At 48.4% G+C, this 22,713-nt stretch overlaps 1 protein-coding gene across 1 annotated transcript in view; it reads right to left on the bottom strand.

The window, feature by feature from the left end:
• LOC147672863 (ferric reductase 1-like) overlaps positions 1 to 22,713 on the bottom strand; it is a 184,475-nt gene that overhangs the window by 26,659 nt on the left and 135,103 nt on the right. Inside the window, exon 13 of the mRNA XM_086947966.1 lies at positions 19,603 to 19,746. Coding sequence (XP_086804092.1) covers positions 19,603 to 19,746 — 144 coding nt within the window. The remainder of the gene's footprint in view (positions 1 to 19,602; positions 19,747 to 22,713) is intronic.

The following is a 22,713-nucleotide window of genomic DNA, read 5'->3' as shown; positions in this document are numbered from 1 at the left end:
TTGTTCCAGCTTCTTCGAGCAACCTGTTGCTGGTGGTGGTGGATTGTCGTTTTTCTGAAGGTGAAGTGGACGCAGCTGTGGTCCGTCCAGTGGAGTCCAGTGGCGTGGCTGAAGGCGATGTCTTTGCTGGATGAGAAGACGGCGTTGAGTGTGTGTCCGGCGAGGTGGGTGGGGGTGGACACCAGCTGCTTGAGTCCGAGGTTGGCGAGGTTGTCGAGCAGGGTGATGGTGTTGCGGTCGTTGTTGTTCTCCAGGTGGAAGTTGAGGTCCCCCAGGAGGATGTAGTCAGCGGAGGGGAGGGCATGCGGGCTGACGAAGTCGGCGATGTCCTCGCTGAATTGTGTGCGTGGTCCCGGGGGTCGGTAGATCAGGGTGCCTCTGAGGGTGGTGTTCGGGTCGGTGCGGATCTGGAAGTGTAGGTGTTCGGCGGTAGTCAGGGTGTCATCGGTGTTGGTCGTGATGTGGATGGTGTCCCTGTGGATGATGGCGATGCCTCCTCCCGTCTGTTTGACGCGGTCTCTTCGGGTGATCTTGTATCCCTCTGGGATGGCGATGGCGATGTCGGGTGCTGAGGAGTCGTTCATCCAGGTTTCCGTGAGGAAGGCAACGTCAGGAGCTGTGGTGTCGAGGAGGTTCCAGAGTTCGATGGCGTGTCTGTGGACGGAGCGGGTGTTGAGCAGGATGCACTTGAGGTGGTTGCTGCTGGTGTTCGGCTTGGCGGGTGCTGGTGCGAGGCAGGTCCGGATGCAGGTGAACTTGCAGGCGTGGCAGCTGAAGGGTCCGTGGGTGCGTCTCGGGGTGGCTCGGTGGCATCCCGGGATCGGCCGGTGTTGAGCGCGTTGAGGGTGGCGCGGTGTACGTCCGGCGGGTGGGCTGGCCTCTGCGGGGGCCAGGGGTTCGGGCGCTGGGCGCGGTCCAGGTGCGGACGGGCGCAGACGGGCTTACCTTTGGCGCGCCTTCGGCGCACAATCGGCACGCCCGCTGTGCGTCTACGCTGCGCGTATGCACGGTCGCCATTTATGGCAAAGTGGGAGGGAGGGCGGAGCAGCTGGGAGGTGGGAGGGCACAGAAGGTAAGGGGGCGTGGCCGCACGCAGGCGGCGGGAAGCGGGGAGCGGGAAGTGGGTGGGGGGGCCACAGAGAACGGCGCTAACAATGCAAGGCACAAAAAAGGACAAACAGAGGGCACAGAATAGAAGGGGAGAGCGATACAGGCAGCACAAAAGAAATAAGTAAATAAAACACACGCAAAATATGACGGCGGGGGGCAGGGTCGACGGGGCGGGCTCAGCGAGGCTGAGGACAGTAGCGAGGGGACGCACACGCTACAGCTGGTGGCCGTGCGGCGCGGGGGTGTCCTGAGGTCAGGTCACACTCACCTGCGCTGCACGGTCGCCATTTATGGCCAAGTGGGAGGGAGGGCGGAGCAGCTGGGAGGTGGGAGGGTACGCAGCATTTATCACCACTATTCCAAATATACCAAACTTGATCACGCTACCCCTCTAATGTCAAGAATTACCACTGAAGCACATATCAGGTAATCCCCAATGCATCCCTATTAGAGGACAGTCTCACAGCAGTGAGAAACCAAATAGGCGGTTTGTCTCTACCAGGACATGCCACACAGTTAAGGCACATGTCCTACCTTTTATCTACAGAGCACCCTGCCCATAGGGCTAGCTACGGCCTACCTTAGAGGGGACTGATATGTAGTAAAAGGGGATTCACAGATGTGGTAACCACTTTATGTGCCGCATCACAGCAGCAGTAAACTGTGCGAGCAGGCCCTGCAGTGGCAGAGGCCTGAGACAGGTTTGAAAGGTTACTTTGGTGGGTGGCGCAAGGAGCACTGCAAACCCAACAGTAGCATTTAATTTCCTGGCCCTGGGTATGTGGGATACCACTGTACAAGAGACTAACAGTTAAATGAAATATGCTAAACAGGTGCTTAGAGCGCAATCAATCTCAACTGAGGGAACCAAGTGACATTCGAGGGATGGGGGAGGGGCGATGCAGGGTCTAGACGAGGTTACATGGGGGAGGGGAGGGTCTAGTTAGGGGTGTGGTAGGTGCCTAGGTACTGCATGTGGGTTTTGTATGAGCTTGATCCGTGGTCATGGGCCGCATTGTTACTTCTGAGGGGATTTTAATTAAGTGTATTGTACATATTGCCAATGATCTTCCGACGTAAACTGATGTGCTTTGTAATGGAGTGTTTCTTGTAATAAAAAGATTTTCAAAAAAAAATATGCCAAACAGGTGTAGGCCAATCTAATCAAGTTTACCATAGAGAAAAGATGCACTTTAGCACTGAAAAGCAGTGATAAAGTGCCCAGAGTCACAAAACAACCAACAACAGGTTGGACAAAATACAGGAGGAAGGCAAAAAGTTCTGGGATGACTGCAAAAAGGGCCAAGTCCAACACTTACTCATGAGGGCTATGATGCCAGACTCCTCTGTGTTTGAGGACAAGAAAAATACTTTTAGAATAAGGTTTGAGTTGAGTACTTTTAGGGAAAAAAAATAGAGTTTCATTTTCTGACTCCAACTTCTAGATGGCGAGATAATGCACATCACGTAAGCCTACTATACAGGTCTTTCTGCAAAATAATTGTTGTAAAAAGATATCACTTTTCATTAGCCGTGGGTAGAGTAAGATTGTCAGAAACTACAACTGTAGATGATCAAGGTGGAACAGTAACTTTTAAACTCTATTCATGGAAATATTTCTCATTCTATAAATACGTTATAGTCTCTCAATATCCCTCCATCATTTCTGTATCTGTGAAAAGCCCGTACTGAATATGACCCTGAATGCCTTTTTTAAATATTGCATTCTCAACTCACCCTTCAATTGGCAACATAGGCACGGTGGATGGTTCTTATCCAGCTACAGCAATCAGAGATCAAAGATTTTTCCCATCACTGATGGGTCATCGGGTGGCACTACTGGGCAGCACCAGTAGGCAGACCAAAGACAACAATGAACTTCTAAAATAACCGAGCATTAATCTTTATATATTAACACTTTTGTCGTGGGAATTTGCCGATTCCATAGATTAAACTGCTACTAAAACTTACAACTATAAGGCAGAAACGTCCATATTACCATGTGGATTACTTGAAATGACTTTCTTTTTTTATGTTACTTTAATTGAATGAGAAGGTTTTTGCTGCCCATATGGCAGGGTGTGTGCTATATCAACAGCATAACAAATAAAAATCGAACACTGCTTACTACAGAAAACCAACGTGAGCTTTGCTTTCTTTTAAGAGCATTAATATTAGTTAATAGACCACTAAAAGCTAGTGAAGACGAGACAAACCAAAAGTGGACAATTCATTGAATAACCCGACAAGTCTGGCCTCTTTGGAAACCGTTTATGCAATGGCATAAGGTTACAATGCGTACATTTGAATCTATGTGACATAATTTGGACAACTGTATACCCTTTCAGTATGCTTTTTCCATGATAACTTTACATCTTTCGATCAGACTTCCACCTCTTATGTGGAAGTCTTGACGACTTCAACAGAATAAATACATTTTCTTTTTTTTTTTAAATACACACAATTGCAACATCAAATTTCCCATTCAAGTATTTATTTTTTGTAAGAATACACCACCAAGTATCAGGTCTGCAAAGAGCACTATCCAATGAACGCATTATATATAATCATCCTCCTGGCCGCACACGTCATTTGTCTCCTTGTGGTCAGATATCCCCTCTCCATTACAAATAGATTTAACAACTCCTGTTTTCATCTCTTCTTGTCTGAAGCAATATGTGCCCCTTAGAGATCTCCGTTCTACTTCACACAATCTTCTAGTCATTCCTAAAATCAAACGTAAAAAGTATGGTGGTCTTTGTTTTTCTTCTCTGGCCCCCAAAATTTGGAATTCCCTCCCGACTGCTTTCCGACACTGCCCAACTTATGATTGCTTCCGCCGGATGTTGAAAACCTTCCTCTTTCAGTCAGCGTTCGAGTAAACCCCGTTCCTGCCCTCCGCATTTGTTATGAGCGCCATGAAACCGTTTGGTGACCGAGCGCGGTATAAATAATTTTAACATAACATAACAATAATTATATAAAGCAAAATTTGAGAGGTAATCAATATTAACAGTTGTGAAGAAGCAGGTGGGCCCAATCTTCAAACAAACATGATTTTGCATAACATCAGTGCAATCTCTCAGAATATATGATGCTCTATGAAGATTATGCCTGCAGATTGTGCAATGAGGGCCTCTACTGCCTGGAGTGGCTTGCAAATGATTGTGCTGAATCTTTGTACAAACCGCTGACAAGACCGGTATGATCGATTTGAATGTGTTAAAAAGCAATTAAATATGCAGCCCGACCTAAATATTGTACAATCAACGGACTATTTCTCAAAACCCTATTTAGGGGAAAATAACAGAACTAATTAGTTCAACTCAAATTTGACCACATTTTAAACATTACACAGATTACAGAAAAGGCATGGTACAACATTTTCCATAGCCTTTATGCAAATGAATGAGGCTATTTGATCTCCACCAGATTGTGGTACTGATGATTAAGCTCTGGCAAGAGGGAAAGATAGAAAGAAGCAACAGCAACTAAAGTTAGAGTGTAAAACAACACCCATGTAGTGGTCAGTAAAATATGGGGCAGACATGCTGGTATGACTTTAAAGAATGTTTAAAGGTTTTTTAGGCACTGCTGTCTCAGCACATTGCTGTGCTAATCTAACTCACCTATAAATCCCTAGTATACTGTATAAAGTGTTCCAAGGGCCAGTAAATTAAATGTCACAGTGGACTGCAGCACCCATTCTGCAATCTACCATAGTGACAGTTGTAACATTACTTCAGGTTTACCATTTAGAGGCTGGCTATTGCAGTTTTGAAGTGCAAATTTGACATGTCAAAATAACTGCTTTTGACTTGACAAAACCTATCTTTTAAATATTTATTAGTCACCCCTAAATAGGCCCTATTGCAGGACTTGTACAAGTTTAGCGTTAAATATGTCCTTCTCGAGAAAAAGTTCCAAATGCTATTTTTACCCTAGGAAGGCAGGCTGTTCCATTGAAAAATACTGGGTTTTATCATTACATTTATTAATGCTAAATTTGGTTAGCAAAAAGCTAGAAATGTGATTCAAACTTTTTTATTAGTTATTCTAAATCAAATTTAACAGTAAAATCACACTTTAAATAACTATTAAGGAAAATGTACATTTAGAAAGTTACCTTTTCCCTTTCTAAAGCCTTTGGAGGCCAATTTGCATAAGTTCAAACTGTCATCAGGAAGCTGAGTAGCCCTTGATTTAATGGGAAACTGCTCACAGAGCAGGACAAAGGCCTTGGGTGTGGGGAGGTGTTGTTCTTTTGGCATGATGGATAGTGGGCTATGCTCAGAAATTGGATTCACTTCACAGAGGCCTATCCTGTCACAAGCACATACTAGCTGACACCTGGGCTGGCCCTTCCTTTGTTCCCCCAGTAGGAAAGGCATCACTCCTAGTGGAAGATGAGCTACCCCCCAGAACTGGTTCAAGTGAACACAGAGGAGGGGTTGCTCATTTCCATGGTCAAGCCTCTGGGAGTGGCACACAAGATCAGCACCCGCGGACGAACGGTTCTGCCATCTTGGTTTTAGGTACAGAGGGACACTGTGGGATTGCTTGCAGTAGGGCAATCAGGAAATGCTACAAATGAAAAGAGGGTATGGCTACCCCTTGGATCTTTTATCCCACTAGTTAGGGAGGAGCCAAAAGTCATCCCACACACAGGAAGGTGCCGGGAATAAATGTGGCACCCACAGTACCCTAGAAGACCAGAAGCAGACTGATCCTGCTGTGTGAGACCTGAGAAGTGCCTAGTAGACTGGAACTGCTCTCCGTATTGTACCCACGATAAAGAAGTGAACTTTAAGGGTCATACAGCTAAACTTTTATTCAAACTGCAGGAGCACAACATGATAAAGGAGGCCTTCCGTGCAAGTGCCCGATGAACAACTGGACCTGCACAGGAACATGATGGTGCTTCTGCTGGAGTGAATCTTGATCACCAATGTTGTCCACGAAGTCCTGGAATCTTTGTCTGTGTCAACGTGTAATACTCCTAACATATCCTAAAACCTGGAACCTTGAAAGTGTGTGGCTCCAGAGACCTCCCAAAGACCAAGCCAAACCTGCTAGGCCAATCCGACGAAGTCGCGTTGCACTTGGCTGAAGTTTCAGGCTTCTCCTGCTTGGAGTTTTTCTGCAGTCAAGTCAAGTCAAGTCAGAGAATTTATATAGCGCACTACATACCCAGAGGGTCTCAAGGCGCTTAGAAAGGGGGGAGGATTACTTGTCAAATATCCACGTTTTAAGTTGCTTTCTGAATGCTAGGTGGTTCTGGGTAAGGCGAAGGTAAGCGGGGAGTGAGTTCCATGTTTTAGCAGCCAGATATGAGAAGGATCTGCCTCCCATGGTGGTCTTGTTGATGCGAGGTACCGTGGCGAGGGCTTGGCTGGAAGAACGTAGTTGGCGGGAAGGGGTGTAGAAGGACAGTCGTGAGTTGAGGCATTCTGGTCCGATGTCGTAGAGTGATTTGTGTGCGTGGGTTAGCAGTCGGAAAGTGATCCTCTTATTGACGGGTAGCCAATGGAGGTCTTTAAGGTGACCAGAGATGTGTTCGTTGCGTGGGATGTCTAATATGATCCTGGCTGAGGCGTTTTGGATTCGTTGGAGTTTCTTCTGGAGTTTAGCGGTAGTGCCTGCGTAGAGGGTGTTTCCGTAGTCCAGTCGGCTCGTGACCAGAGCATGGGTGACTGTTTTCCTTGTTTCGGTGGGGATCCAGCTAAATGTTTTTCTGAGCATGCGAAGAATGTTGAAGCAGGAAGAGGATACGGCGCTGACTTGTCTGTTCATTGAGAGTGAGGAATCCAGGATGACGCCTAGGTTCCGTGCGTGATCTGTCGGGATGGGTGCTTTTCCGAGGGCTTCCGGTTGTAGTCAGGGTGTGCTAATCCCTTTAATCTACAACTACTAAGTTCAGTAGAACTTAATATGCTAAGCTTTTGATTTATATGTACCTAGAGGTACTTGATGTGATCTTTCAATTTGATAAAGATTGCAATGGTAAAACAAACAGCAAGCTCAAATCCGCACCGCTGCACACCAATGTGAGAAGTTGGCCTGATATGTAGTGTTTCCAATTCTGGAACCACTGGGTATCAGTCCAAACAAACCCCAAAGATGTCAGGTTGTAAGTCAACCTTGTTAGACAAGCTATCCTAGTGGTAGCATGGACTAAGCAGCCTTAAAGGCTTAACTTAAGAGGTCGTGTTAAGCGAGCTGTTTTACCACATGCAATCCTGTAATCAAATGAAAGGACACCACACAAGTATATATTATAAAAATATATGTATTTATTTCTAAATTACTCCCCAGTACTCTTTATGAGGAAAGGGGCACAAGCGTTAAATCAAAAAGCACTGTTACACATATAAAGTTGCACAATTATGGATGAGGGCGGGTGGCCACTCAAACCATATACTAAAAAAATGGTATAAGTAACACTTATCGAACAATGGTTAGGCCTAGGGCCTAGAGATTCGCTGGGAGCAGTCAGGACTAGCAATGATGAAGTCGGGAGTAGCCCACAGGAGACGGGTGCAGCACGGAAAGTGCGGCGCGCACCAATGCACTGTCAATGGTGCGTAAAAGTTAGTTAAAGTGAATTAAAAGATACTTCCGCTGAACCTAGGAACACAAAACTTTAGACACAGACCCTAGAGGTGTGTACCAGTGTATAGACACCGGCGTTGCAATGTTACCTCACCCACAGGCCGTGGGTGCACAGGGTCGAAGTGGCGTCGGGTTCTGACACGCAGGTTCTTGGTGCTTGAAGCTGTTGCAGCTGCAGGCGCTGTGAAGCAGAAGTGTCCGGTGCGATCCAAGGGTGGATCGAAGTAGAAAAGTACCTGAAAGCAGAGGGGACAGAGTCTGGGTCACTCAGCAGTGACCAGGGTGGAACCAGGACGGAACCAGGCAATGTCGGGCGCAATCAGGTGGATGTCGATAGGCTTCTCTCCGCTGTCACGTGGGCTCTGGGGCATCTGCGACGTCCAGGAGCAGGTCACGATCTGTCCCACGTAGGCTCTCGCCGTCAGCACCGTCGGCTTCAAGATTGCAGCAAACAGCACTTGGCAAAAGCAATCCACGCGGAACCGGGAGATTGCTTATCATTCGAACCAGGAGGGTCAGAGTGGGTGCTCCTTTTCACAGGAGCTGGTGCAGATCTGGAGCAACCAGAAAAGCGAGTCGTATTTCAAGTTTCGTCGGCACAGGGGCCACAAGCCAGCTGGCAAGTGACCGGGCCAACGCGTCGAGCGCACACAAGCAGAAGGGCCCCATGCAGCACTCGTCGAGTGTGGAGGGGTGAGCTTTGGTGCAAGTGGAGCTCGGGGCTGGGGCTTCTCAAACCCTGGTGCACAGCTTCGAGGATCACTCGTGGGCTGCACGGTCAGCGTCTCGTGGCCTTTTCAAGATGGCGTGCCCCACGCTTCCGGTCGCCTCCACGGGTCTCAGCTCTGCAGGGACTGTGGATCGGGCAGGTAGAAGGCAGGCAAGCTTGATCTCGTCGATCTCTGTCGCTCGAGTTCCGGCGGGAACTGCAACAAAGCAAGGGTCGAGGGCTGGATGGTGCCTGTTTGCACAGGGTGGTCACTCCTTGACCACAAGGGAGATTCTTCAGTCTTCTCACGTCGTGTAGAAAGTCGAAGGGTCCAGAATTTGTTTCTTATGTTTCTTCAGGATGATCTGAGTTCCATTGGGACTGCTCCCCCTCTTATTCGAATCTGGGGGGTTGGACATCCTGCTAGGTCCCCTCCTATGGGTGGGACCCAGGATGGGGGTGGTTACACCCCTCTCCTTTGATCCTGGCCACGCTGGGACAGGGGCTGGGAGGCCCCAGAACCGGTTTGGCCGGATTATGCAAGGGGCAGCCTTGTGCTCCCCAGGCAGTGTCTGGTTTCTTTGAAACCTCCCTACTCCAATCCACTATCTCCTGTCTGGGGTGGTTTGACACCGCCCTGTGACAGGAAACTCTTTGTCCAGGCCTCCTCTGCCGGGTTTCGGTCAGCAGCAGGAGGCCAGACCCGTGTCTGTGGCAGGGGCATCCATTTTGTGGATCTGAGGCTCATTTTAAATCAACCGCGTTTCAGTAAAGTAACATGTCTTCTCCCTCTAGAAGGGTGGAATGCTACCCCCGTCGCCAGAACTGGCGAGGGGGTAGTATTCCAATTCGTATGACACCTTACACGACATGTTTTGATAAAGCCAAACCAAAGTTGCTATATAACCGCGAGGATTATAAGGCGCTTAAGAGTATATGGTATGGCGTTATCCCGGATCAGCTTAGGGAGTTGTTCCCGACAGCTGCAGACAGGCTCAGCTCATGCCAGGGCACCATCTCACATAAAACTACGCACTCTGCCTCCAGGATTGATGAGGCCTTCCATAGGAGTGGCTTACAGGCTATATATGTGTCCAGATATAGGTTTAGATATAGGTATACTATATCTAAGCAAGGGGTGATTACACCCACTTGCCCCAGCTGAGTGATCAGCCAGTTGTGTCAATTTAGATAGCCAGCCAGGGGTGGCAAAAGATATGCTGCAGCCCCTGGTAGGCCTTGGATGCACCTATGCCCTGGGCACCTATAGTGCTCTGTACAGGGGCTGATAAGGTGACCCGAGCCAATCTAGTTATGCACCTAGGGTACATGGAATCCATTTTACAGAGAGAGCAGATAGCCTGGGGCCCTGATTAGCAGGGAACCAGGCCAACTAAGTCGAAAACCAGCTAAACACAGGGCAAAAAATCTGGGGTAACCATAGTCAGGTAGCCACCTTCCTACATAACCCCCCCCCAAACGAAAGGAGATAAGGCTATCCTTGGCCAGGTAAGCCTTTATTGCCTGAGTGGCCATATAAGGAAGTACCTGCACTAGCATGGGTACCCCCTGTCTCATGGTCCACTAAGCAGTCCCTCACCCTAGGGGTATTAGAGGGTCTCCACCATAGGGAATCACTACCTTGGGTGTGTTTATGCAAAGTTAAAGGCTGGTTTGGATATGGAGTATTGAAGTGAGACTCCACTAATTTTGGGCTCAACTTCCTCCAATTATCTTCCACCATATGTGCCTTTCTTTCTTCAACTGAGTTGCACTGAGCTCTCAGGGTCAACCTCTGGCTACCTAAAGCTGGAGGCTGGGTCCCTCTGTTTGGCTTGCTGGAGGGACAGTTCAGGTTTGGGCCCTTTGGGTCCCAGGTTTGGCTGTGCCCAACAGAATCCATCTGTGGGAGGTCCCTAACTGTTTTTAAGGGGGCTCCCTCAGGAGTTTTTAAAGTTTTCACCTTACTAGGCCTACTAGTTTTGGTGCCCCTAATCTGTTGATGGGGGTGCTTTATTTGACAGGGGGCCCTCTGGGTCTCACTGTCCTTCTTGTCCTCTGCAGCCCTGGGCTGACTAAGGCAAGGTAGAGAGGGGCAGGTTACCTGCTCCAGACTGGATCCCACCTGAGAAGGGTCCACTGCCATCAGAGGCTCTGTCAGGCCAGGCCTAACAACCTCTGGGGCAGTTCCTTCATCAGGGGTAAGATCAGTTCCCTGAGGAGGCTGATCCTGTCCTAATGTCTGGTGAGGGGAAGATTTATCTTCCTCCTCCATGCTCTCAGTTTGGGTGGAGTGATCCATCATTTCAGGCTTCACAACAACCGTATCTGTTTGAGTTTGGGCTGTGGCCATCACAGCCCCACCAACCTTTTCAGGAGGAGACTCAGTTTGGGTTTCTGCTGTTATCATAACAGCTTTGCTATTCTGGTTTGGAAGAGCTTCTGGTAAAGATGGGGCAGAGAGTTGCTCAGCCCTACCAACCTTTTCAGGAAGGACATCTTGAATTGGGGCTATAGCCAGTACAGCCCCACTAACCTTTCCATTGGAATTTACCATTCTAGAATGGATTTCCTGTTCAACCTCAGCCCAGGCTGAGATTTCCAAATCATTACCCAGTAGACAGTCTACAGGCAAGTTTGGTGACACTGCCACTCTCTTTGGGCCAATGACACCTCCCCAGCTGAGACTTACTACTGCCATGGGATGATTTGTTTGGATGCCATCAATGTTTGTTACCTTGTATGTGGCACCTGGTAAAAGTTGCTTAGAGGGGACTATACAGTCAGCCACCATGGTGATGCTAGCCCCTGTGTCTCTAAAAGCTTCAACTTTCAAACCATTGATGATAGGTTCTTGTCTATATTTGCTCAAGGTATTTGGGCAAACAGAGAAGTTGGCAAACCCCATGCCAGTCTCATAGACAAGATCATTTGGGGATGGGGATCTGGATAGGCCAGGGTCCACCTGGGCTCCAAAAGTAAACCCACCCAGATTCCTGGGTGTGCTCCCACTTCCTGGGGTATTACTGCTAACAGTAACAGGAGGTGTTGGAGCTGGCTTTGGAGGTATGTTTTCTTTATTGCCATTCTTGTGACAACAGCTGTCTGTTTTGTAATGCCCAACCTGTTTACAGGCATGGCAATAAGGCTTTTTCTCTGTTGAAGAAGTGTCTTGGGACCCACCCCCCTTCTTGGAGTTTTGGGGCCCTGGGGAAGTGTTTTCTTTACTTTTATCCCCACCCTTATCTTGAGGCTTGGTAGACTCCTTCTTCTGGTTATTGTCCTGATTCTTAGGCCTAATCCTGGTTCTGACCCACTTATCTGCCCTCTTTCCCAATTCTTGGGGAGAGGTCAAATCTGAGTCCACCAGGTGCTGGTGTAAGAGCTGGTTCTGACAATTACTAAGGATCTGCTCCCTCATAATCAAATTATACAATCCTGTGAAGTCATGTACTTTGCTGCCATTCAGCCAACCCTCCAGAGCCTTAGTTGCACAATCAACAAAATCAGTCCAGTCCTGAGTCTGTCTTCTGGGTATCTCTGAACTTTAACCTGTACTGTTCAGTGGTTAAGCCAAACCCATCTATCAGAACACTCTTCAGGACTTTGTAATTGCTGGCATCCTCATGTCTGACAGTGAGGAGCCTATCCCTCCCTTTCTCTGAAAAGGAGTACCATAAGATTGCTGCCCACTGTTCCTCAGGAACCTGCTGTACCATGCAGGCTCTCTCCAGAGCAGTCATCCATTTGTGGATGTCATCCCCTTCCTGATAGGGGGGCACAATCTTTGTCAGGTTTCTATTATCATAGGACCTGGGTTTCTCTTTAGGAATTTTGCTGCCACCAGTGGCATCTAAGCCACTTAATTTCTGTTCCCTAGCCAAGGTAAGTTTAGCTTGAGCCAAGGTAAGTTTAGCTTGAGCCAGAGCTACCTCCTCCCTCTCTATCTGGAGTTGGACAGCCCTCATTCTGGCCCTATGCTCTTTTCTCTGGGAGGAAGTCATCCCTCTTTGAGATTCTCTTGAGGCACTAGAAAGATGAGAGTCCCCTGATAGAGATCTCACCCTCCTGTTGCCTGGGAGAATTTGGTTATGAGATCTGGAGTGGTGCTGGCCCTCTCCATTCTCATGTAGGTCCAAGTTGGCCTGGTTAAGCCTGGCAACCTGTACCTGGTTTCCCCTTGATCCTGATCTTCAGGCTCTTCTAAATCAGAGTCTTCTTCTTCCTCCTCCTCCTCTACTACTTCATCTGGAAGATTCTCATTCTCAGGGGAGTTTATCCCTTCACCTGATTCTAAGGGAGCCTGGCTCACCTTATCTAGGTCATCCTTTTCTAGGAGAGCTACTAGGGAAGGAATGGTAGGGCCTCTGCCCTTTTTTAGCCCCCTGGCTGTGCACAAGGCACTCAGGTCTTTGTGGCTAAGGTTGTCATATCTGGATGTTGTCCCTATAGGATCAACTATTACAGGAGCAAAGCCTGAGGCTCTACCTGTATCAGACATGACTGCTAGTGAGGTGTAAGTGATGCACTTACCTACACTAAGTGGTTTCCTACTGTACCTTGCTAGTGAGTTGTAGTCAGGGTGTGCTAATCCCTTTAATCTACAACTACTAAGTTCAGTAGAACTTAATATGCTAAGCTTTTGATTTATATGTACCTAGAGGTACTTGATGTGATCTTTCAATTTGATAAAGATTGCAATGGTAAAACAAACAGCAAGCTCAAATCCGCACCGCTGCACACCAATGTGAGAAGTTGGCCTGATATGTAGTGTTTCCAATTCTGGAACCACTGGGTATCAGTCCAAACAAACCCCAAAGATGTCAGGTTGTAAGTCAACCTTGTTAGACAAGCTATCCTAGTGGTAGCATGGACTAAGCAGCCTTAAAGGCTTAACTTAAGAGGTCGTGTTAAGCGAGCTGTTTTACCACATGCAATCCTGTAATCAAATGAAAGGACACCACACAAGTATATATTATAAAAATATATGTATTTATTTCTAAATTACTCCCCAGTACTCTTTATGAGGAAAGGGGCACAAGCGTTAAATCAAAAAGCACTGTTACACATATAAAGTTGCACAATTATGGATGAGGGCGGGTGGCCACTCAAACCATATACTAAAAAAATGGTATAAGTAACACTTATCGAACAATGGTTAGGCCTAGGGCCTAGAGATTCGCTGGGAGCAGTCAGGACTAGCAATGATGAAGTCGGGAGTAGCCCACAGGAGACGGGTGCAGCACGGAAAGTGCGGCGCGCACCAATGCACTGTCAATGGTGCGTAAAAGTTAGTTAAAGTGAATTAAAAGATACTTCCGCTGAACCTAGGAACACAAAACTTTAGACACAGACCCTAGAGGTGTGTACCAGTGTATAGACACCGGCGTTGCAATGTTACCTCACCCACAGGCCGTGGGTGCACAGGGTCGAAGTGGCGTCGGGTTCTGACACGCAGGTTCTTGGTGCTTGAAGCTGTTGCAGCTGCAGGCGCTGTGAAGCAGAAGTGTCCGGTGCGATCCAAGGGTGGATCGAAGTAGAAAAGTACCTGAAAGCAGAGGGGACAGAGTCTGGGTCACTCAGCAGTGACCAGGGTGGAACCAGGACGGAACCAGGCAATGTCGGGCGCAATCAGGTGGATGTCGATAGGCTTCTCTCCGCTGTCACGTGGGCTCTGGGGCATCTGCGATGTCCAGGAGCAGGTCACGATCTGTCCCACGTAGGCTCTCGCCGTCAGCACCGTCGGCTTCAAGATTGCAGCAAACAGCACTTGGCAAAAGCAATCCACGCGGAACCGGGAGATTGCTTATCACTCGAACCAGGAGGGTCAGAGTGGGTGCTCCTTTTCACAGGAGCTGGTGCAGATCTGGAGCAACCAGAAAAGCGAGTCGTATTTCAAGTTTCGTCGGCACAGGGGCCACAAGCCAGCTGGCAAGTGACCGGGCCAACGCGTCGAGCGCACACAAGCAGAAGGGCCCCACGCAGCACTCGTCGAGTGTGGAGGGGTGAGCTTTGGTGCAAGTGGAGCTCGGGGCTGGGGCTTCTCAAACCCCGGTGCACAGCTTCGAGGATCACTCGTGGGCTGCACGGTCAGCGTCTCGTGGCCTTTTCAAGATGGCGTGCCCCACGCTTCCGGTCACCTCCACGGGTCTCAGCTCTGCAGGGACTGTGGATCGGGCAGGTAGAAGGCAGGCAAGCTTGATCTCGTCGATCTCTGTCGCTCGAGTTCCGGCGGGAACTGCAACAAAGCAAGGGTCGAGGGCTGGATGGTGCCTGTTTGCACAGGGTGGTCACTCCTTGACCACAAGGGAGATTCTTCAGTCTTCTCACGTCGTGTAGAAAGTCGAAGGGTCCAGAATTCGTTTCTTATGTTTCTTCAGGATGATCTGAGTTCCATTGGGACTGCTCCCCCTCTTATTCGAATCTGGGGGGTTGGACATCCTGCTAGGTCCCCTCCTATGGGTGGGACCCAGGAAGGGGGTGGTTACACCCCTCTCCTTTGATCCTGGCCGCGCTGGGACAGGGGCTGGGAGGCCCCAGAACCGGTTTGGCCGGATTATGCAAGGGGCAGCCTTGTGCTCCCCAGGCAGTGTCTGGTTTCTTTGAAACCTCCCTACTCCAATCCACTATCTCCTGTCTGGGGTGGTTTGACACCGCCCTGTGACAGGAAACTCTTTGTCCAGGCCTCCTCTGCCGGGTTTCGGTCAGCAGCAGGAGGCCAGACCCGTGTCTGTGGCAGGGGCATCCATTTTGTGGATCTGAGGCTCATTTTAAATCAACCGCGTTTCAGTAAAGTAACATGTCTTCTCCCTCTAGAAGGGTGGAATGCTACCCCCGTCGCCAGAACTGGCGAGGGGGTAGTATTCCAATTCGTATGACACCTTACACGACATGTTTTGATAAAGCCAAACCAAAGTTGCTATATAACCGCGAGGATTATAAGGCGCTTAAGAGTATATGGTATGGCGTTATCCCGGATCAGCTTAGAGAGTTGTTCCCGACAGCTGCAGACAGGCTCAGCTCATGCCAGGGCACCATCTCACATAAAACCACGCACTCTGCCTCCAGGATTGATGAGGCCTTCCATAGGAGTGGCTTACAGGCTATATATGTGTCCAGATATAGGTTTAGATATAGGTATACTATATCTAAGCAAGGGGTGATTACACCCACTTGCCCCAGCTGAGTGATCAGCCAGTTGTGTCAATTTAGATAGCCAGCCAGGGGTGGCAAAAGATATGCTGCAGCCCCTGGTAGGCCTTGGATGCACCTATGCCCTGGGCACCTATAGTGCTCTGTACAGGGGCTGATAAGGTGACCCAAGCCAATCTAGTTATGCACCTAGGGTACATGGAATCCATTTTACAGAGAGAGCAGATAGCCTGGGGCCCTGATTAGCAGGGAACCAGGCCAACTAAGTCGAAAACCAGCTAAACACAGGGCAAAAAATCTGGGGTAACCATAGTCAGGTAGCCACCTTCCTACAGAAGGCGTCCTTGGTGCTAGTGGTTGGGTCTTTTTTCCAGGCCTTTTCAAGGGAGCGGCAGAGTTTCTTGGACTTCTTAAGATCATCGTTGAACCATGAGGCCTTTTTGCTGCCAGGTTTGCTTTGACGTTTTTTCAGTGGTGCTAAGGTGTCGGCGGTGTTGGATAACCATAGGGTGAAGTTGGCGGCGGCTTCGTTTGCGTTGGAAGAGTGGGCTGGGGCGTTTAGAAGGAGCGAGGCAGAGATCTGGTCCGTGGTGATTTTGTTCCAGTTTCTTTGCAGAGTTGGTTGGAGGTGGTTGGTGGGTTTCGGCTTGTTGTAGGTGAAGTGAACGCAGCTGTGGTCAGTCCAGAGGAGGTCCGTAGTGTGGCTGAAGGAGACATGATTGCTGGAGGTGAAGATGGGGTCGAGTGTGTGACCTGCGATGTGGGTGGGGGAAGTGACTAGTTGTTTAAGTCCGAGGTTGGCGAGGTTGTCTAAGAGGGTGGCGGTGTTGCCGTCGTTGATCTTTTCGAGGTGAAAGTTGAGGTCTCCCAGAAGGATGTAGTCTTTGGAGGGGAGCGCGTGTGGGGTGATGAAGTCCGTGATGTCTTCACTGAATTTTGCGCGGGGTCCTGGTGGTCTGTAGAGGAGGGTGCCTCGGAGTGTGGTCTTGGGGTCGATGTGGATCTGGAAGTGAAGGTGTTCGGAGTTAGCGAGGTTGGCGTCAGAGCTGGTTGAGATGCGGATTGATTTTTTATGGACGATAGCGATTCCTCCTCCTGTGTGGCCGGTACGGTCCTTGCGTGTGATCTTATAATCTTCAGGGATGGCAATGGTGATGTCTGGGGCGGAGGAAGCGTTCATCCATGTTTCTGTTAGGAAGGCGACGTCTGGAGAGATGGTGTCTAGTAGATTCCATAGGTCAATGGCGTGTCTGTGGACCGATCGGGTGTTGAGAAGGATGCACTGTAGGTGGTTGGGGTCGAGAGTCTGTGGTGTGATCGTAGCGGAGATGTTGTCGGTGCCGCTGAATTTGCAGGAGTAGCAGGAGAAAGGTCCATGGGTGTGTCCAGGGGCGGCTTGGACGCAGTTGGGGGCGCGACCGGGGTCAAGGGCTAGGAGGGTGGCGGCATCGTAGGTAATGCGGGAGGGCTGGGAAGCGCGAGGGGCAAGGGGTCTGGCGCTGGGCGCGGTCCAGGCGCGGACGGGCGTAGACGGGCTTACCTTTGGAGCACCTTCGGCGCGGATTGGGCGCGGACGCTGCGCGTGAACGCTGCGCGCGGGAAGAACTGTCATATATGGATGGTGGAGGGGGAAGGGCGAGGGCGTCTCAGCTGGGAGGCGGGGCGGGCACACGAGGACAACAACAACAAACAAAATGGAGGCGGAGGGGGGAGCAGAGCGGAGCGCTGGAGGCAAACGCGCAAATAACGTTGTAACCAGCCCAATCCAAGAAAACCCAGCGCTAATTAATGAAAGCGGTAACTGAAACACAGCGCTAATTAAACAAAGCGGAAACTGAGCACACAGCAGGCGAGATGCAAATGCAGCTTTCTATTCAATGCGCGTTGTAAGCAGCACAAACAATGAAAACACAGCGCTAATTAATCAAAGCGGAGACTGATTCAAAGCGGAAACTGAGCGCACAGCAGGCGAGATGAAATGCAGCTTTCTTAGGCAAAGCAGCGCTACGATACCATGTGTCTGCAGGGACACTGGGAGCGACCACTCGGCTCGTGGGAGAGGAGCGAGCAGAAAATCCGATTCAACAGGACCTCACAGAGAAGGTATCCAGCTTCATGGAGCAGTCTTCGGCTACATTCTTGCCCCACTGTAAGAATCCACAGCCCCCCCCCCAAAAAAAAACAACGTCCAAACATAGAAATCTTCACCGGGCAAAGGTGCCAAAAGTATCCTTGGCACGATTTTCAAATGTTTCCAGTTTGGAGCTTACCCATCAAAAATCAACGGCTTCATCAGGACCTCATTCAATAGCTATCGGATGACGTGGAGCCCTCCTCAGACACAGCCTTCTGCCTTGCATCACTGAAGATTGTTGATTTCCATGTCCCAAACTAATTGCAAAGGTAAAACTTCTGACTGGGTCGAACCTGGTTTCTATAGTCGACCCATGCTGCATCTCAGTTGGCCTCAAATCATGCCTAGGTACTGGTCTACCAAGTCCAGTTGAATACAGTTTGGAGCTGAACGCTTTTTGGTGCTATTTTTCACCATAAACTTTAAAATTCATAACTCCGGTTCGTCGTATTGAATTCTTGGCATTTTAGTGGCATTTTGTTTATTACAATTTACTCACATTTTTTACACTTATTTATGGTTTCCTGGTGTATTTTGACTTTATTACTGTTTTGGTACTACATAAATACTTTGCACATTGCCTCTAATTTAGACCTTATGCTCCATGCCGTAGCTACTGGGTGTTGCACTAGAGTATCAGAGTGGAGGGGTGTAGAATAGAATGGCATACAGTGGAGTACAGTGTCAAAGAGTGGAGTAACATGTTGTGAAGTAGAGTGGAGTAAAGTGGAGTTGAGTGGTTTAAAGTGGTGTTGAAGTGGAGTAAAGAGGTGTAGAGTGGCATACATTCATACAGGAGTGTCAGTGTAGTTCTAGAGCAGAGTGGTGAGGAGGGGTGTAGAGTACAGTGGAGTATAGGGTTAGAATGGAGCAACAGAGAGGAGCGACAAATCGAGCAGTGTCAGAGTAGCGTAGAGTACAGTAAAGTGTTGTAGAGTAGATTAAAAGGTTCTGGAGTGGTGTCGTGTGTTGCAGAGTGCAGTAAGTGGCATGGACTGTAGTAGAATGGAGTGGCGTAGAGTTGCATAGAGAGGAATAGAACGGCCTATTGGGGAGTGGCATAATGCCGTACGGTGGACTCGCATAGAGTGGAGTAGTGTCGTGCAGTGGCGCACAGTGGAGTGGAGTGTCTTAGAGTGGATTGGCATAGAGTGGACTAGATTAGAACATCAGTGTGTCACATAGTGGATTATCGTGGAGTGGCATAGAGTGGGTTAAGGTATAGAGTGGTCGGAGTAAAGTGTGGTAGAGTAGAGTTACGTGGAGTAACCTAGTCTGGAGTACATTAGAGTGGTATAGAGTTGAGGGGTGTAGGTTAGCATAGAGTGGAGTAGCACATAGTGGAGTATACAACGTGTAGTAGTGCAGTGCCATTACAGAAAACACATTTTCAATTGAAATGACCATTACATTTGCACAGACATACAGTTTTACTGATAAAGCTTTACAGTGCACAAACGACAATGTGTTGAAATGGCATTACCTAGTGTATTGATTAGTTTTGATCGTATTAGAAGATTTGTTTTCATCAGAATTAAAAAAACAAATTGCTTTATTTGTGTTTTCCTAATTCTGATAATTATTCTGAAATATTTGCACAGTTCATTTAGCGATGTTTAAATTGCCAACACCTTAAAAATAAACTCTGCATAGTAAAAGTTCAATCTGATCAAGATTGAAAAATAGGTGAGCTCCACTCTTTCTGTCTGAAGGTATGGAAGGCCCTCAATGAAGAGTTCCCTGGATGATGGATGGCTTAATACTGATTGTGCTGAGGCAATGAACAATTTTCAGAAACATTTTCTATTTCAGAAGCATCATTTTCAAAAAGCATCAAAAACGCAATCCAGGTCTTAACATATGTCAATATAAAGAAGATGTGTACCTTTGTTAATTAGGCAGTAGCTGTGGATCTCGAGCACAACGTCAACAAACACATGCCATAATACGAAACCAGTCAGCATGTATGTGTCCCAGGGGTCTGGGAGGTTAAGCGCTGGTACGTCCATTCCAAGGAACATTGCCACCACTAAACATAGAAACAGTCGTGAACACATACAAAACATTTATATTAACCAATAATAATGCACATTGCAAATGAACCACCATGTCCAACAATTTTATTGAGGCTTTACACAGACGTAAAAATTGATGCAAAAATTGGATAGATCAATGTAACCCCCATCACTACCATTCAGAGTTATTCAAACCCCTTGAGGGAGACAATAGTGTTGGTGAAAAAAAGATGAGATTTCATTGCCTGGTAGAGTAATCATTTGTATGTCATTGTCGATTCCTAATGCTGAAAATGTAGGCGGGGCATGGTACTGTGAGGCATAATGCACAAAAAGGAGTCAGCTCCCAACAACTAATTGGGTATATACATTAATTAGTGTCTAGAGAATGTTGTTAGAGATCATTTGACAACAATACTAGAGAAGAAGTTCTCTGATCTTTTGCCATGGTACAAATTGCAATCGCTGTGGAGTAGGGTTAGAACTGTCAAGATGATGGTAGCTCCAAGATTTAGTTATACTTTTGGGATGCTAATGTTGTGTGTGCCACCAGCCAGAATGAGATGCATTGATTTAATTATCCAATTGTTTCCCTGGAGAAGCAGGAGGGCAGCATAGCCCAGTTTGGATGCATCAAAGTTGCATGCAGAGACCTCAGCAGGGAGCCAGAAGCTTCTGTGTATGGAATCATACTGGCTACAGCATCTATAGAGTCCGGCATCCGTTGACTTCAGCTGCCTATATATTACCATCATGTAGGAAAGGGTCTGTGTGGGTGCACATTGGAAAGGGACATCTTTTCCAGAATGGGTGACAATTTTATTCTACACAAATAGCCCAAAATTGTTGCCAGGGTACAATTTGATATTACATTTATCAGTGTATAGCTGGCATGGGGATAAAGAGTAGGATACGTGCTGGTGTGCCGATATGGTGGAACAACGATTCTTGTAGGAGGAAGGGAGATATGCTGCAAGGTATGGTTGAATTAAAGTCCTTATGAAGACAGATTATGTCTGATCAGAAAGGGGCACTTCAGAAAATACATTGAAATTAGTTTTATATGCTCCATCTTAAATCTGGACATACCACCAATTGTGTCACTGCCCGACTCAGTTGCCAGTCCAGTGACAGACTGACCTGCATCATTCACCCATCCTTGAATACCTACAGATATGGGGCTTAACTAGGGGTAATGTCTTTGGCGCTATAAGATTCTCAAGGATCGCTCATTTTCTCAACTGACGAACTACGCGCTTAAAATGTGGTGGGAATTGAGGCTTTCAGTCTAGCTCCTAGACGGGTCACAGCCTGTGGTGGTGGGGTGGAGGGATGTCTCCATGATACTGGTCATACATTTAGATACATAAAAATTCCCACAAGTGGCACAGGTCCTCGTTCAGGCATTAGAAAGCTCATCCACGCCATGAACAGTCTTTATCCGCATCGCTGCTGAGGTTATTTTTGCGCTGTGCTGCTGTTTTCTAATTACCGCGTTACATGACGAGCTCAGCTCGTCATCCGCACACGTTACCCGTGGCTGATGACGAGCTGAGCTCATCATCAGCATCGAAGGGGTTATTTGAGCCAGAGGTTTACGGTGCTGGGCACCAGCATTTCATTTCCTACACAGGCACTTATGATAGTCTGCCTCATGGTGGCACTGTTTGTTTAACTTAGAGATGAGCACAGACCACTGTCTTTTTTTAATTCAATATACATTCACCTGCCACTCAAATCATTCTCATAGCTTTGGTGGGCTGGAATAGTCAATGGAAACACTTGTAGGAATGTAATAGCTAGTAGTTGTGTTGGTTCTGTAATGGATAGCAATTGTTTTTTGTACAAATTAAGTACTGAGCCAGCATGTTGGAGATGTAACATCCTGGGGGCGTATTATAACCATGGCGCATTTTCCTTGATTGCGCTGGGCACACCTTTTAAAAGATGCGCCCGGGAATCCGCAAAGACTTGGCTCTTCCAGGACCAGGCAGTAGCGGGCATGCCCCTGCAGGGGATCCCTTTCTCCCCAAGCGCCATCGGCTGCCTAATCTCTACGCGTCCCTGATCACAAGCACGGTTATGGAGGGGTGGGACCGGGTCGCCACCAAACACGAGTTGACATCATTCCCCTCCCCTTTGACACCTCTATTTGCCAACCGCGACTTTACCCCGGGGCTAGATTCTGGGGCCTTTGCGGCCTGGCGGCGAACCCCTTGCAGGGACCTGGGACATCTCTTCAACTTGAATGGCATCCTCTCCTTCCCACAGATGAAGGAGGACTATGGCATCCCTGAGGATAGCCAGCTAGCATATCTACAGGTACGTCACTGGGCGCTCCACCCAGAGGTTCGCCCTGGAGCACAACGACATCTAACTCCCTACGAGAAATGGCTGGTCACCCGCACCTCAGAGAAGAAATTGATCTCAGACCTGTATCAACATCTCCTCGTCATGGGCACTTACACATACAACGCTGGCAGATGCCGGTGAGAGCGGGAACTAGGGAGGGTCCTCACACAAAGAATGGGGCAGTGTCTATCATAGAGCATGGCATTCCGCATATCACACTGGACTGACTGAGACTCTTACTAAAGTGGCTACCTACTGGTATCACAAACCTGAGCGCTTGCATAAGTTGGATCCCCACATCAGTGACCGCTGCTGGAGAGGGTGCGGGGAGTTGGGTACGCTGGAGCATTTGCTCTAGAGCTGCGACCGCATACAAGGGTATTGGGGTACAATATTGGATGACAGACTCACACTTAGACACCCAACTTCCCAGATTCCCTGCGTACATCCTGTTGGGATAGCCTAATGCCCTGATGTATTCCCTGAAATCGCAGAGGGGCCACCTGATCGCTATTGCATTAGGGGCGGCTATGCAAAACATTTTAGCACACTGGAGGACGCCACAGGCCCCCACACATACAAGCTGGCTACCCAGGTTATGGATGGTGCTTGGAATGGAGAAGCGGTCC

Source organism: Lissotriton vulgaris, unplaced genomic scaffold (genome assembly GCF_964263255.1).
Source record: "Lissotriton vulgaris unplaced genomic scaffold, aLisVul1.2 SCAFFOLD_471, whole genome shotgun sequence".
Classification (NCBI taxonomy): Eukaryota; Metazoa; Chordata; class Amphibia; order Caudata; family Salamandridae; genus Lissotriton; species Lissotriton vulgaris.
The sequence above is the reverse complement of the archived record's forward strand: the minus strand, read 5'-3'. Positions and strand labels throughout refer to the sequence as shown.